The 12,740-nt window shown below is 31.6% G+C and overlaps 1 protein-coding gene across 3 annotated transcripts in view; it reads left to right on the top strand.

Annotated features, from left to right (window-relative positions):
* LOC129988764 (DNA-directed RNA polymerase III subunit RPC5-like) overlaps window positions 1-12,740 on the top strand; it is a 44,570-nt gene that overhangs the window by 31,159 nt on the left and 671 nt on the right. For 2 of the 3 annotated variants that reach the window (XM_056097029.1, XM_056097031.1), the window contains 4 exons: window positions 1,847-1,935; window positions 4,255-4,661; window positions 7,276-7,341; window positions 8,867-8,992. In XM_056097029.1, the coding sequence (XP_055953004.1) occupies window positions 1,847-1,935; window positions 4,255-4,661; window positions 7,276-7,341; window positions 8,867-8,992 (688 nt within the window). The remainder of the gene's footprint in view (window positions 1-1,846; window positions 1,936-4,254; window positions 4,662-7,275; window positions 7,342-8,866; window positions 8,993-12,740) is intronic. The other variant, XM_056097030.1, reaches the window with a different exon arrangement.

The raw sequence follows: 12,740 nt of genomic DNA, 5'->3' as shown, positions 1-12,740 counted from the left end.
GCTTCAACTAAATATTTTTATCTTCATCTTGCTTCTAACTACAGAACTAGATCTTTTTTCACTTTTAGAATTTGTTTCTGTTTCTTATGGAAACTAGAAGAAACATTTTCATTTCTTTGCAAAATATATAATTTCATTTTTCTGCAATTTTTTAAAAGTTAAAGTACTAATTATATATGCAAAAACGTTTGAAAAGATCGTTACTAAACTTCAGAATAAGAAGTGATAAGATATTTTTTTTTATAGTCTGAACATGTCTAAACGTTGTTATTCTTTTCTATTAAAAAAGATGATTTAAGAGTTTTATTTAGAACTTGGCATTGTACATCAATTTCATGTTAGTTTTGAGAGTTTTATGATAGTAACCTTAGTCCTTATCTTTATAAAAGTGCAATTAAAATTTCTAAATGTAGCAAATTAGTACAGGATGAAATTCAATCCTATTTGTTTTTACATAAAATCAAACTGTCATGCTATGCTTTTACTTAAATGTTGCCATTTTCAGAAATGATGTATCCATCGAAATAAATTGGTAGTTTATTAAATTTTAAGGAACTGAAAAAAATCGCAAATTTTTATTGTTAATCTTATAAAAGTCTAATTTAATTTTTTTGTGTAGATATTGTTTTTTTTTTTTTCTTTTTTGTTTTTGTAAAAAATCAAAAAGACATCATTTGTTTTACAATAGATGTTATGCAAAATGTTGGGCAAAAAAGAAATAAATATCAAATTTTTAAAATGCACATTTAAATTAATTTTTTTTAAATTTCAATAAAGGCTATACATTATTATAAAACAGAAAGTATCATATGCTTAAAAAATATGCATGTACAAAGGTGCTTGCTTTTTTTTTTTTTTTTGACTAAGGTGCTTAAAAGTACTTAATTTTTGCAGCAGTTTTTCACTACACACCCTGTAATTGAAATTTTATTTTCTGTTTGCCTAAAAAAAAATACCCTAAAATTGAAATTTTTTCTGTTTGCCTAAAAAATTATAACATCGAAATAAAACAAAACAAATGAATATTGTATCAATCTGCTTAGATGCCAAACTGGCTTTCTGAAGAAGGGATCAAGAAATTTTCAATAAGAAAGAGCAAACCGAGTCCTTTCTAGTAATTTTAAAACTATTCAGGAGAGCAAATATGTAGTAAATGATTATATATACACTTTTGTAACTCTGTCTCTCTGTAAAATGGTAGTTCAAAAATGCAAGAAATTAGATGAATGAACTTTGGTAAGTGAATCAAATCCTTCTAAGGGTAGTCTATCTGTCAATTTGTATGATATGACACAATTAAAATAAAAAGTAAAGAGCTGTATAAAAATGTATCATGTATTTTTATCAACCAAATTATAAATGTGTTCTAAATTTTCTACCAAATCAATGAATATCTGTCAGTTTATCTGTTTCATGCATGTGACTGGCTGCATTAATGCAAAAACTCAATGATTTTGCTGAATGAAATTTAGTATATCTTCTGACCATATATGTAAACACTTAACAAGCCTTAAATATGATGCGGAAAATGCAGCATATTGTTACTGTTGTACCAGCTTTACTCATACTGGGTTTGGTGTATTTTTTCTATGATTTTTTGACAAGAATGCAGATTTGTAAGAAAAACTGGTTATATTGTTTTGATATACAAGAAGATCCAGGAGAGAATACTGCTCTTGGTCAGTGTTTAAATATTATGATTAAGGGCAAATATCAATTTCTTATATTGTAATTTCCGCATATCCCTGTAAATAAAATTATTTAAATATGCATTAAAACATTAAATACTATATTTTTGTAACTTATTTTTTACTGCTGCATTCAGTATATTTCATTTTCCTTTCAGTCATCCATCAATTCAACAAAGTCAAGACATAAAATGGAATCTTAGGTACAATAAACTTGTAAAGGATTTGAAGATGTTTGAATATGAAGGTAACAGATAACTTTATTGGAAATCTCGTAATGTGTTGTACTTCATTTATTTAAAATATTTTGTTAGGTTAAGTTCTATTATATAGTTGTTGTTTTTTCAGAGAGAAGTACAGAAAACTTTTTTTATTATTAAGTAATAAAATAAATTATATTTATTTTAATTAAATAATAATAATAGTTAACTTTCTTTCAAAATGTTTTTTTTTTTTCTGCCTGAACCAATGCTAACCTTACATTTTTTTACTCAGAAAAGTAATAAAATGCACACACATTTGAATATAAAGATTCATTATAATGCTTAGGGAGTTAAACAATTAATGATTTCTGTGTGTGTGTGTGTGTGTGTGTGTGTGTGTGTGTGTGTGTGTGTGTGTGTGTGTGTGTGTGTGTGTGTGTGTGTGTGTGTGTGTGTGTGTGTGTTGTGTGCGTGTGTGCGTGCATGCATGTGTTTTAACAAAGCAAGTTGAATTATTCTCTTAGGTGCCTGATGGAAAAGTTTTTAGACATATTCCTTATAGAGATGCTACTTATTGCAGTGGTTCTCATGACACAATTTTCAGAAAATTTCTGCTCTTCTTCACCGTTTCAGATGATGATTCCATGATGCCCAGGAATTCAAAATTTTAGCAAATAATATTGCTTTTTCTGAAATTTTATTCTCTGATAATGGGTGTCACTCTTGAAAAGTCGCATAATTAAATGCTTAGACTTAAATTGATTTCCACTATACGTATTAATTATTTATTAAAACCTTGTTTGAGTATGGTACACCCTGCTAAAATTTAATGATACATGTGGCAGTAGGCAATGTTGGCCAGGCAGACACTTCTTTATCCTAAAATTCCCTCTCATTCCATTTGATTACTTCCCTTACTTAATTACTTCCATTTGATTATAAACGGCTGCAGCTACCAATAAATATTTTCTATGGCAATGACGAATTTAAGGGGCATATTTAGAAGTGGCTGTTGGATGAAATTTTTCTCTAATAATCTGCATATAGAAATTCCACAAGTTTCCTCTGATGGAAAATCTACGGATTCTACAATTTATTTATTTATTTTGCTCTGCTATCTGCAAATGTAATAAATACGTATAAATACAATGTCATATCTATAAATATATAAAACGCGAACATATGGCGCATAGAAATCCTCTTATTACTTATCGTCAAGTGGCATTAGCAAAATGTAAATAAAACATCGTACGATTTTCAGATTGCTTCATTGAACGTTTTTACAGTTGAGTTGATTTAACGCTTCGCGTAGCTAATTAATAGAATTGAAAAATATTATTAGAAATGTTTTGGAGATGGTTTGCCATATCATCATCATTAAGTACATTCAGTGAGAGGAAAGAACATGTAAAAGAAATTAAAAAGAAGAGACTTCAGACAGAAAGTTTAACAGAGCACAAAATTAGACTTAATTATCACCAAATATGTAACAATTTTGACTTGCTTACGGAAATATATCTCCATGTCATCCAAAACAGTTATTTACAAAAATTGTTTTATCTCTATAAGACGCAAAATTTACCTTTTTTTGATGACATCGATTTAATTTGGTGCAATTTCTTCATAATTTTAATATTTTTGATTCCATTTAATACACTATACATAACAATATTTTGAATGCTTTGATGGAATTCAAACTCATCTATGAAAACATTCAATCGTGTTTTTGCCATGTATTAATAATGTAGTAGGATTTTCGTTTCTGCTATTATTTTGTAATATATGAATTTTTTAATCTGCTGTAAGCTAATTCAATGGAATTTAAGGCTTTCAATCGCATTAAATAACAAAGTGAAATGTTTTTTAATACATTCCATAAATTTTTCGACAGTCTAAAAAAGTCAATAATCTAGATGAACAAACTAGTCTCCAGAGATAGCTAGTTCTTCTTTATCCAACTGCATAGCACAAGTGAAGCTACGACGAGGATACTAATGAATTATAAATCAAAGTTAAAAAGAAGAAAACTTAAATAAAGAACATTCTACTATTTGCTTCACCAATAAAAAAATGTGTTATCTTTCTTTTAGCCAAAACATCTAATAAACTAGCACAGTTATAGGAACGCCGACTGTAATTGTTTTTCAAAAAATAACTCGCCGAATACGACTTCGAAAAAAAAATTTCAGCAATCCTACGAAATGTAAATAGATTGTTTCTCAAATTAACCTTGCTGTATATCGTTGTCAAAAATGATTTCGTTTGGCAAGCATTCTAGCGATTGGTGACCGTAATTTTTAGTCTAACAGATGATTGCATCTTAAGAAAAACTGCGCCTGAAATACTTTTTTTTTTTTTTTCAGCAGAAGATCCGCCCCGTGCTAGGCAGAAGCGACACTCTCACAGCTCGGTGAGCGAAGGTGACGAGAGTGGCACGGACGGCGGCGCCCCAAAGGACAAAAGCAGGAGAGCTCACGGCTCCAAGAAGCGCACCGCCCTCAGCCCCACCAAGTCGTCTGCGTCCAAACCGAGGTTAGCCACGCTGGACATCTCGCCCACGTACCTAGAGAGTTCACCTCCCGAGGGTCTCAGGCAGGAGCTACGTGAGCTGGTTGGTGGGGCCCTTCGACAACATTTCTGCATGACTTTGAGCGAAATTAAGGAGTTTGTGCGTGAGAGTCCCCTTGGTTCCGTTGTTGGACGAACGGATTTCGAGAGCGTGCTGGATGAAACGCTGGTCGAGTACGGAGCTCAAAAACTGAAGAATAAGGTAACTAATAATTATTGTTTCTTTTTTTTTTTTTTCCCCCATTAGCCCGGGTTGATTTGTGAAGGAGCGAATTGAAAATTGGAATTAGAGTTAGTAAAAGCTAAAATTTCTCCTATACGAATGGAGTATGACATATTTTGGGCATTTGCATAGAATATGCATTTTGGTTTGCATGTTCTTCATATTTTAGTTATATCATCTCCCCGTTTTAAAGCAACATTAGGACTGGCATTAGGGCAAATTTTGAACCGTGGGCAGATGAGGAAAACGACACTTGACCTGCACTCCTCTCTAGAATTCCGTGCCACACTAGAGGAGGACATTTGGGCTTGACAAATTTAACGTGCTTCAGACCTGCCTATGCTTCGGTTCTTCGGTAGAATAAGATTTCGAGTGTAAAACCGTCCAATCCCGAAGTTGAGACTTATCACCAGATCACCGTGACCTAATATGCATTTTGGACGTCTTCCATCAGGCCAAAATTTGAAACGACTCTTCAATTTCGGAAAGAAGATCAGTACTAAATTGCATTTATCTTACTCGTTACGTTTTTTATTTATAGCATTAACGTACCATTAAGAATCGTCAGATATAGTAAACATTCAATCCTTCGGATAATTTTATCCAAATTGTGAGACTAATTTAATCTTCATGGGAAAAAAATTGCTTAAGAACGTCCGAATCAATGGGCATATCCAAACGTGCCCTTAAAGCCATGTCTAATAAATATAATTAAATTCCGAAGAGATTTGAATCTACAATACGGGAGCTGTAATGTCAACAGCCCAAAGAGATTATTTAAATAATTCTAATCAATGCTGGAAGAAGGGAAGAATTATTAAATAGGCAAAGTTGGCAATTGCCAAGAAGCCCCTCAGCTTTTGAAAATTCTTAGCAATTTTAGAAAGTTTAGTTGTATACCTCATTTAATGACAGAACCCATGCAATAAAATTTATTCAAGTCAAAATCAAGTATTCATTAAATTAATTTCGAAACTTTATTCTAGTAATATTCCTAATTACAATGTACAAGTTATTCATTATGCTGTTTTATAATTCTAAAAAATTTGGAGCTTTTCAATTTTAAAAAAAATTGTCCCTTCTTTTACAATATTATTTAAAGTGTATTAAAGAAAGATGTCTTTTATTTTTTCATATTTTGCTTAAAGTTAATTTTGCATTTTAACTGTGCGCTTCTTTTGTACATGAAATAATGGAATGGACTTTTTAGGAAGGGACTTGTAACTGCGGTTTTTCAAAATTTACTACTTAAAACTGCTTCATAAAAATTAAATCTAAATCGATAAAAAAATTTGGAGGAAAAAAAGGGACTTCGAAATTTGCATTAACTTAGAGCCCCTAGTTGGTTTTAAGCGGCACTTAATTCTTTTGAAATTGGAAATAATTACATTGTTTGAAATAAAGAAAAAGAAGCATAAGCTTTTCTTACTATTTACGGCATTTCCAGAATTGTTTTTGCAACTTTTCCCTCCTTACAAATCATTCCAATACCACTAACCTCATTTAATTGTACTTTAAACTTAAGAAGCAATTTTTTTAAGTGCCTATTAGCTTTATTTCCTATTATTACTAAGTGCCTATTAACTTTATTAAGTGTGTTTCAATGTTCGAACTTACTGAATTAAACAAACAAATCAAGAGAAAATAAAGTAAAAACTAATGAAACCAAAACCTTTTCATTTAATGCAAATCATTATATTTAAATAAAGTAATGCATTCATCATCTGAAATCTAGAGGAAATTATTATTGTTTCGAAGTGGATGTAGTATTTACATGAGAAGAACTATCATTCATCATTGATTGGTATCATACATTTTTGAATAAATTCATTGGAAAGCAATTCATTTTTCAGAAAAGGCAAAGTGGAAAGTATTCAAATTGTATTAAAGAACATGTCATTAAGTATTCAAAATTGCGTTAAACATCATGTTAACTTTCGCCAAATCTAACACTTTTAGATAACGTTTAAAATGTTGTAGCCCCTTCTACAACTGATCCTTATCAGTAAAACAACCGCCTTGTAAACGAGACCATTGATTGATAGTTTTAAGATTGCTACGGAAACGTCATACAACCAACATTCAGGTCGTAGAATATTACGATCAGAAATAACCATCAGGTAATGCGTATATCCCTGTGTATGCGAGCCCAATAGCTCAGAAAACCGCGACGATTTGGTACTTGATGGTGCTAAAGGCAGGCTCGGTTTTTCTTTATTATATAAAGAATTTTAAAGACTCCTTTTTTCAGTAGATGCGAAATTCATTGCAGAAGTAGATACTGAAACTTGTGTTCCTATCGGCACCTGTTGCGCTATCCCGGCACTTGACTTGCGTGCGCTTCCTCCATGACGCGTTCTGGAAATGCAAATTCATATAAAGGGAAATGAGCTCAGCACGTCATATTATGTTAGCATACCAGAAAAGTCGGGGGAGGAAAGATCGCTCTCTTTTGATTGCAACTGGAGAAATCGCAATGTTTCTGTAAAAAAATAAAAATTAAAATTAAGAAATATATTCTTTCTCTCACCTGCAAATGCATTTGGTTTTAGAAGACTTATTTTATTTTAAATGTTTTTATGTATCTTTTCAGTGGCCACAATATACCACACCAGAGATTCTGTATGCTTTTGCAAAATTTGGCAATAAATTAGATCGTGTAAGTATTTCCACTGTCTCTTCTCAGTGAAATCTTTTCTCTTAAATGTATTGTAAATTATTGTTATTTTATACAGGATGTTCAGAAATTTTAATACTTAATATACTTTTAACTTTTACCTTCTTGTGTGCGAAGTATAGAGAAAGTATGCGTTTTCGGCATTTTACTAAGAAAACAAGTGGATCTGAAAATGATTGCGGAATGTTAACTGTCAACTTATTTCATAGGTGCCATGGTTCTTGAAGCATATCAGGATGATGCCTGTTTCTTATTCGGCTCAGTGTAACATGGCGTCAATATAAACGATACAAAAATTTTAAAGGGATATTTTTACATGTTTTTTGCAAAAAGTTTGTATATCCTATTGTGCCCTTTTCTTCAAAAATGGCCATTTGGGAGTGTTTTTTCTTACAACCTTGATCTGAAAACGAGATCTGAAGCATACAAACGCTGTGTGGTCAGTATTTTAGGTGAATGAAAATACTGACCACCGGTGTATGAAAAATTTGATTAATATATTTTTAACTTTTACCTTCTTGTGTACGAAGTATAGAGAAAGTATTATAATCGTCAAAAAATTCGAACTTGAGATTTAGATGAATCTTTACATTTTCACACCTCCCCTAGTCTGAAATACATAGGGAGGACGAATGAAAATTATATACTGTCTTTAAAACAAATTGACACATTTGTATCCAATTTTATGCAGAATCCAACCTGAGGAAGCCTGTCTGTTTTGTTGTTTGAGTATAATTTAACACAATAACTACAAAATAAGGAGAGCTGAATGGTTAAAATTCCCTACAATTCAATCTTAAATGTAGTCTTCAATACAATCTTTAGTGTAGACACATGTCAAATTTTGAGCCAAATCCAACGATGGGTTGTCATTCTGTCGGTCTCTACTTTCAGACACATGTAAACGCGATAACTCAATGACTTAAGTGTATCAAATTTGGTATATGATTTTGTGACTGCAAGTATAGCTTTATATTTTTATTTTTCAAAATTCATCCAAAATTTGATTTTTTTAAAAAATATTACAGTTTGGAGTTAAGTCCATGTACTAAATTTCATACATTTAGCTCATAGCGTTTTTAAGTTATCGTTTTCACAGACGGATATAATTTCAAAAATGTGTTTTCTGGGCTTAAACATAGATTCGTCAAGAACTGGTTTTTCGAAAGTGTCGGACGATTACAAAACTTTTTCTTGGTATACGAGAAAATCAAGAAGCTTTGGCTTAGATGAATGAAATATAAAAGGTGGCATTGTGACCGATGCGCGTTTCAAATTCATCCATAGAAGGCACCCCAAAAGGCAATTTCGCTTTCTTGCATATACTAAGAATCATAAAATGTGCCTTGCTGTGTCATTATACACGAAAAGAAAACTATTTTACTGTGTAATTATATTGGAAAATGAAGGAGAGGTCACTGTTTGCTGATTTGAAAATGATATTGAGACTTTGTGAACACACTGTGAAATTATAATGAAAACTAATTTATCTCTTATAAATTTCTAGTATCGAGCTGCTCTCTTGGATTTGTTTTCCACCACAGCAAGGACGAGAGCTAACCTTTTTGTGAAAAAAGTTGAAGATGAACTTAGAGAAAGAATCTCTGAAGCTGACTGCAGGCAAATATTTGAAGTATGTACCACCACCCCATTTGAAATCAAACTAAAACCCTTACAAAAGTTTGCTGTTCATTGATGCCCATCATTATCATGTTCAATAGCTAATTTGTAAGCCATTAGAAACACAGTTGGAAAAATGTTTTTCAACGAAATTATTTCAAATTAGTTGCCTTTATTATTGAAAATATTATTATTATATAATTATAATATTATTTATAACTACCTGGTTTTATTGGGGATATTGGTTATATTTAATTTGAGTTGAATCGTTTAAATATATTTTCATGTCCATGGTGCCGCTAATTGGTTTGCATTAAATTCGTGTATTTTAGCCGTGTTGCATATGTTCCCTTCATTTAGTACATGAACTTTTTTAATGGCGACCAGTTCCATGATATCAGAATGCTATTAAAAACGTAAATCTCTGGTTCATCTTCCTTCTAACTGTCTTTGTGGTGTTGCAACTTAAGTTTTATATTTGCTTTGTAAATTACAAGAGATATTAAGCATTATCCTTCTTTTATAGCTTTCAACAGTGGGTGAAAGTCATGTTTGTACATATCTGATGAAACAATGTAAATGGTTTGAATTTCTGAACAACAATGCAATGTATTGTATAAAATTAGGAAAAAACATTTTAATCGCCAGTGTTCTGTAAAAATTTCTCTAAATATTTAATTGGTATTATTAGAAAGACAATTTTTTAAATTTCGAAATGTTGTAAAAATCATTCCCTGTGCAGTAATATTTTTGGAAAATACCAAAACTTATTTTTAATTAAAATTTTTAAAAAATTGCTTTATAAAGTATACATTTCCAACCTCCAAGATATATGTGTGACAAATTTGGTAGCTATAGGATAAATGATCTGACCTGTAGCAACACGCAAATGCTTTCATTTTTATTATTGGTAGAGGCTGAGATGGTTTGAGTTAGTATGTATATTTCTGGAGAGTTAAGAATTTAATTTATCATTTGGTCCCTAAGTCCTGTCAATCATTTTTAGTAAAAGAATTGTGGACAACCTTAAATAAATGATCTTAAAAACTCTCATAGTTTTATTACTAAAATTGACCGCGTTATAGTTGTTTAATCCAAATAGAGTCATTTATAAATTTTTTTAAGGAACAATTTGAAAAAGTAAATTTTGAATTAAATTAAAAATGTCCTTGTTATTTTTTATAATTTTATATATTCAATAAAAAAATTATTTATATATAGGTTGAAGTTTATTTTATAATAAAAATATAATGTGTCTTGTTCAATGAAAAGAATTAAATAATTTACAGTGCAAATATAATCAATGATTTTAAAGATTTGGCAAAATAATCTGGAATTTTATTTCATTTAAAAATTAATTAATTTTATCAAAATTTAATTCTTGCCCAAATGTATAGCTTCACAAAGTGTAAATAAGAATTAATGAAAATATTCTAATGAATTAATAAATTCCAAATTAATAAAAATATATGAAAAATTAAGAGCAATGTATTGTTTTACGAAATTGGACTTTTCCATTGTAGATAAACGATTTAAATTTCTGCTTGTCTCTTGACATCTGGTTTGCAATAATTGTTTCCATTTTCATTTTGACACTAATATTTTCTTTTCTTTTCTCTTTTTTTCCCCCTTTAGTTGAGTTTCCCCTTATTTTGTTACTGATATCAAATGTTTCACTGTCTTGAAGTGGTTTACATAATTATGTAAGTAAGTAATTCCATAATCAGAAGGTAAACACCACAACGTTTTATTTACCACTCACTTCGTTCGCCTCATTTCCATCTGTTGCCAGATGAAATTCACATAAAAGTGATTGCTCGCTCACACTGGGGTTGCCAGATGCTACAGACTATCCTCCCAGTGACAGAGGATAATCCGATGGAACGATACAATATATACATTATAAATACATGAGCATATTGAAGAATCAGAAAATGTTACAAATAAAAGTTGATTATTTACATAGCAAATAATTAAAATGATGATTATTACAATTATTGAAAACGAGACATAAGATGCGATTTTTTTTTTAATAAATGCATATGTAATCCAAGGTATTTGATAATATTAATAGGTGATATACGTTGATAGTTTCGATGGGAAAGGAACTCGTCTGCCCAATCTAGTTGTCACAGTTTTATCTGGTGCAGTTTAATCGTCAGACTGTTGTTCGTCCGAGAGACAGTTTTTTCTGCATGAAGAATTGGACTTTTTTCTTCACAAGTAGGAATCAAATATGCCGGCTTAACACGATCTATTGAGACGGTTGATGTCCTGCCATTCAGTTCGATGGTAAAATTGTTCTGTGCCCGTTTTAAAACTTCCTGAGGACCTGTGTAGGACTGGCACAAAGGAGGTTTCAGCAAGTTTTTAAAGATGGTTTTACATCGCTACAGGGTTCAATTCACGCATCGTATTTCGAAGGTGATCGGCAAATATGTTATCACAAGGTGGAATGATGGATGTTTCTATCATATCACTGGGAAGTTGTAGAGTTGTTCCGTACACCAATTCAGCACAAGAAGCTTTGATGTCTTCTTTGACCGCAGTGCGGATTCTCAAAAGAACTATAGGTAGAATGTCTGTCCATTGAGCGCTTTCATGGGGTTTTATTGATGATTTTAAATGACGATGGAATCTCTCCGCTATGCCATTTGCGATCGGATGGTATGCTGTCGTGCGGATTCGATTAGAGCCTAACATTTCTGAAAACTCGCGAAATAAAGATGGCCGCATCTGCGAGCCTTGATCTGTAGTTATTACTGAAAGGCGTCCGAATCGAGATATCCAAGTATGAAAAATTGCTCGACAAATGGTTTTGGTTTGCATGTCTACAATTGGAATAGCTTCTGGCCATCTTGAGAATCTGTCGATCATTGTTAACAAATAGATACAACCATTGGATGGAGGTAAAGGACGAACGATGTCTATATGTATTTCTTGAAAACGAGAATCGGGCAAGCTGAATGTTCCTGGTGGAGCTTTAGTATGGCCCTGAACTTTTGACCGTTGACAGGGCTCACAGCACCTCACCCATTCTTTTATATCTTGCTTCATAAATGCCAGACATATCTGAAACCGATTAATTTTGTCGTTGCTGTTATTCCTGGATGTGATGAGCATATTTTCTTTTCCATTTCTTTCTTTCTTTTTTTTTTTTTTTTTCATTTTTTCTCAAAGTATTTTCTTACTTGAAATTGGAATTTTCTCCACCCCCCAGGCAATTACTCTGCGGACGTTGTCTGTTCGACTGAGTGGTAAAGTGAGGCACGTGCCCTTCGTGCCTCCGTTTTATAAATAATATTCAAGGTCGGGAGCAGATAACTTAATAACATTAATAGAATTAATTTCCGTTTTTGCATTTGCCTTTCTTCTTTGTAATGTTACTTTTTAAATTATTTTCATTCTTTCTCGTGAACAAGCATCTATTGAAAGAGGAAATGAAAATATTCAAGTCGGAAATTTAATTTAAAAAATATCATGTTTCACGACATGTAGTTTATGACCACATAAAGCAGTGTGACAGAATGTATTCAGTAAACATTATTAAAGAAATGAGGATGTTATCGATATGAATCCATTCATTTGCCTGCTTTCGGGAAAAGAAATAGTTTTCAATGACATAAAGAAAATTAGATTCTGATTTCTCGATCTTCTTACGGAAAAAGAAATTGTGCTGAAATTGGATTCAAAGCTAATGCACTTATTTGCTCGACAGGCCAGAAACTTTTCATGACCAACAAAATGAATGAGTTGGAAAT

This window comes from Argiope bruennichi, chromosome 10 (assembly GCF_947563725.1).
Source record: "Argiope bruennichi chromosome 10, qqArgBrue1.1, whole genome shotgun sequence".
In the NCBI taxonomy this organism is placed as follows: domain Eukaryota; kingdom Metazoa; phylum Arthropoda; class Arachnida; order Araneae; family Araneidae; genus Argiope; species Argiope bruennichi.
This window is presented reverse-complemented; position numbering and strand designations above follow the sequence as displayed.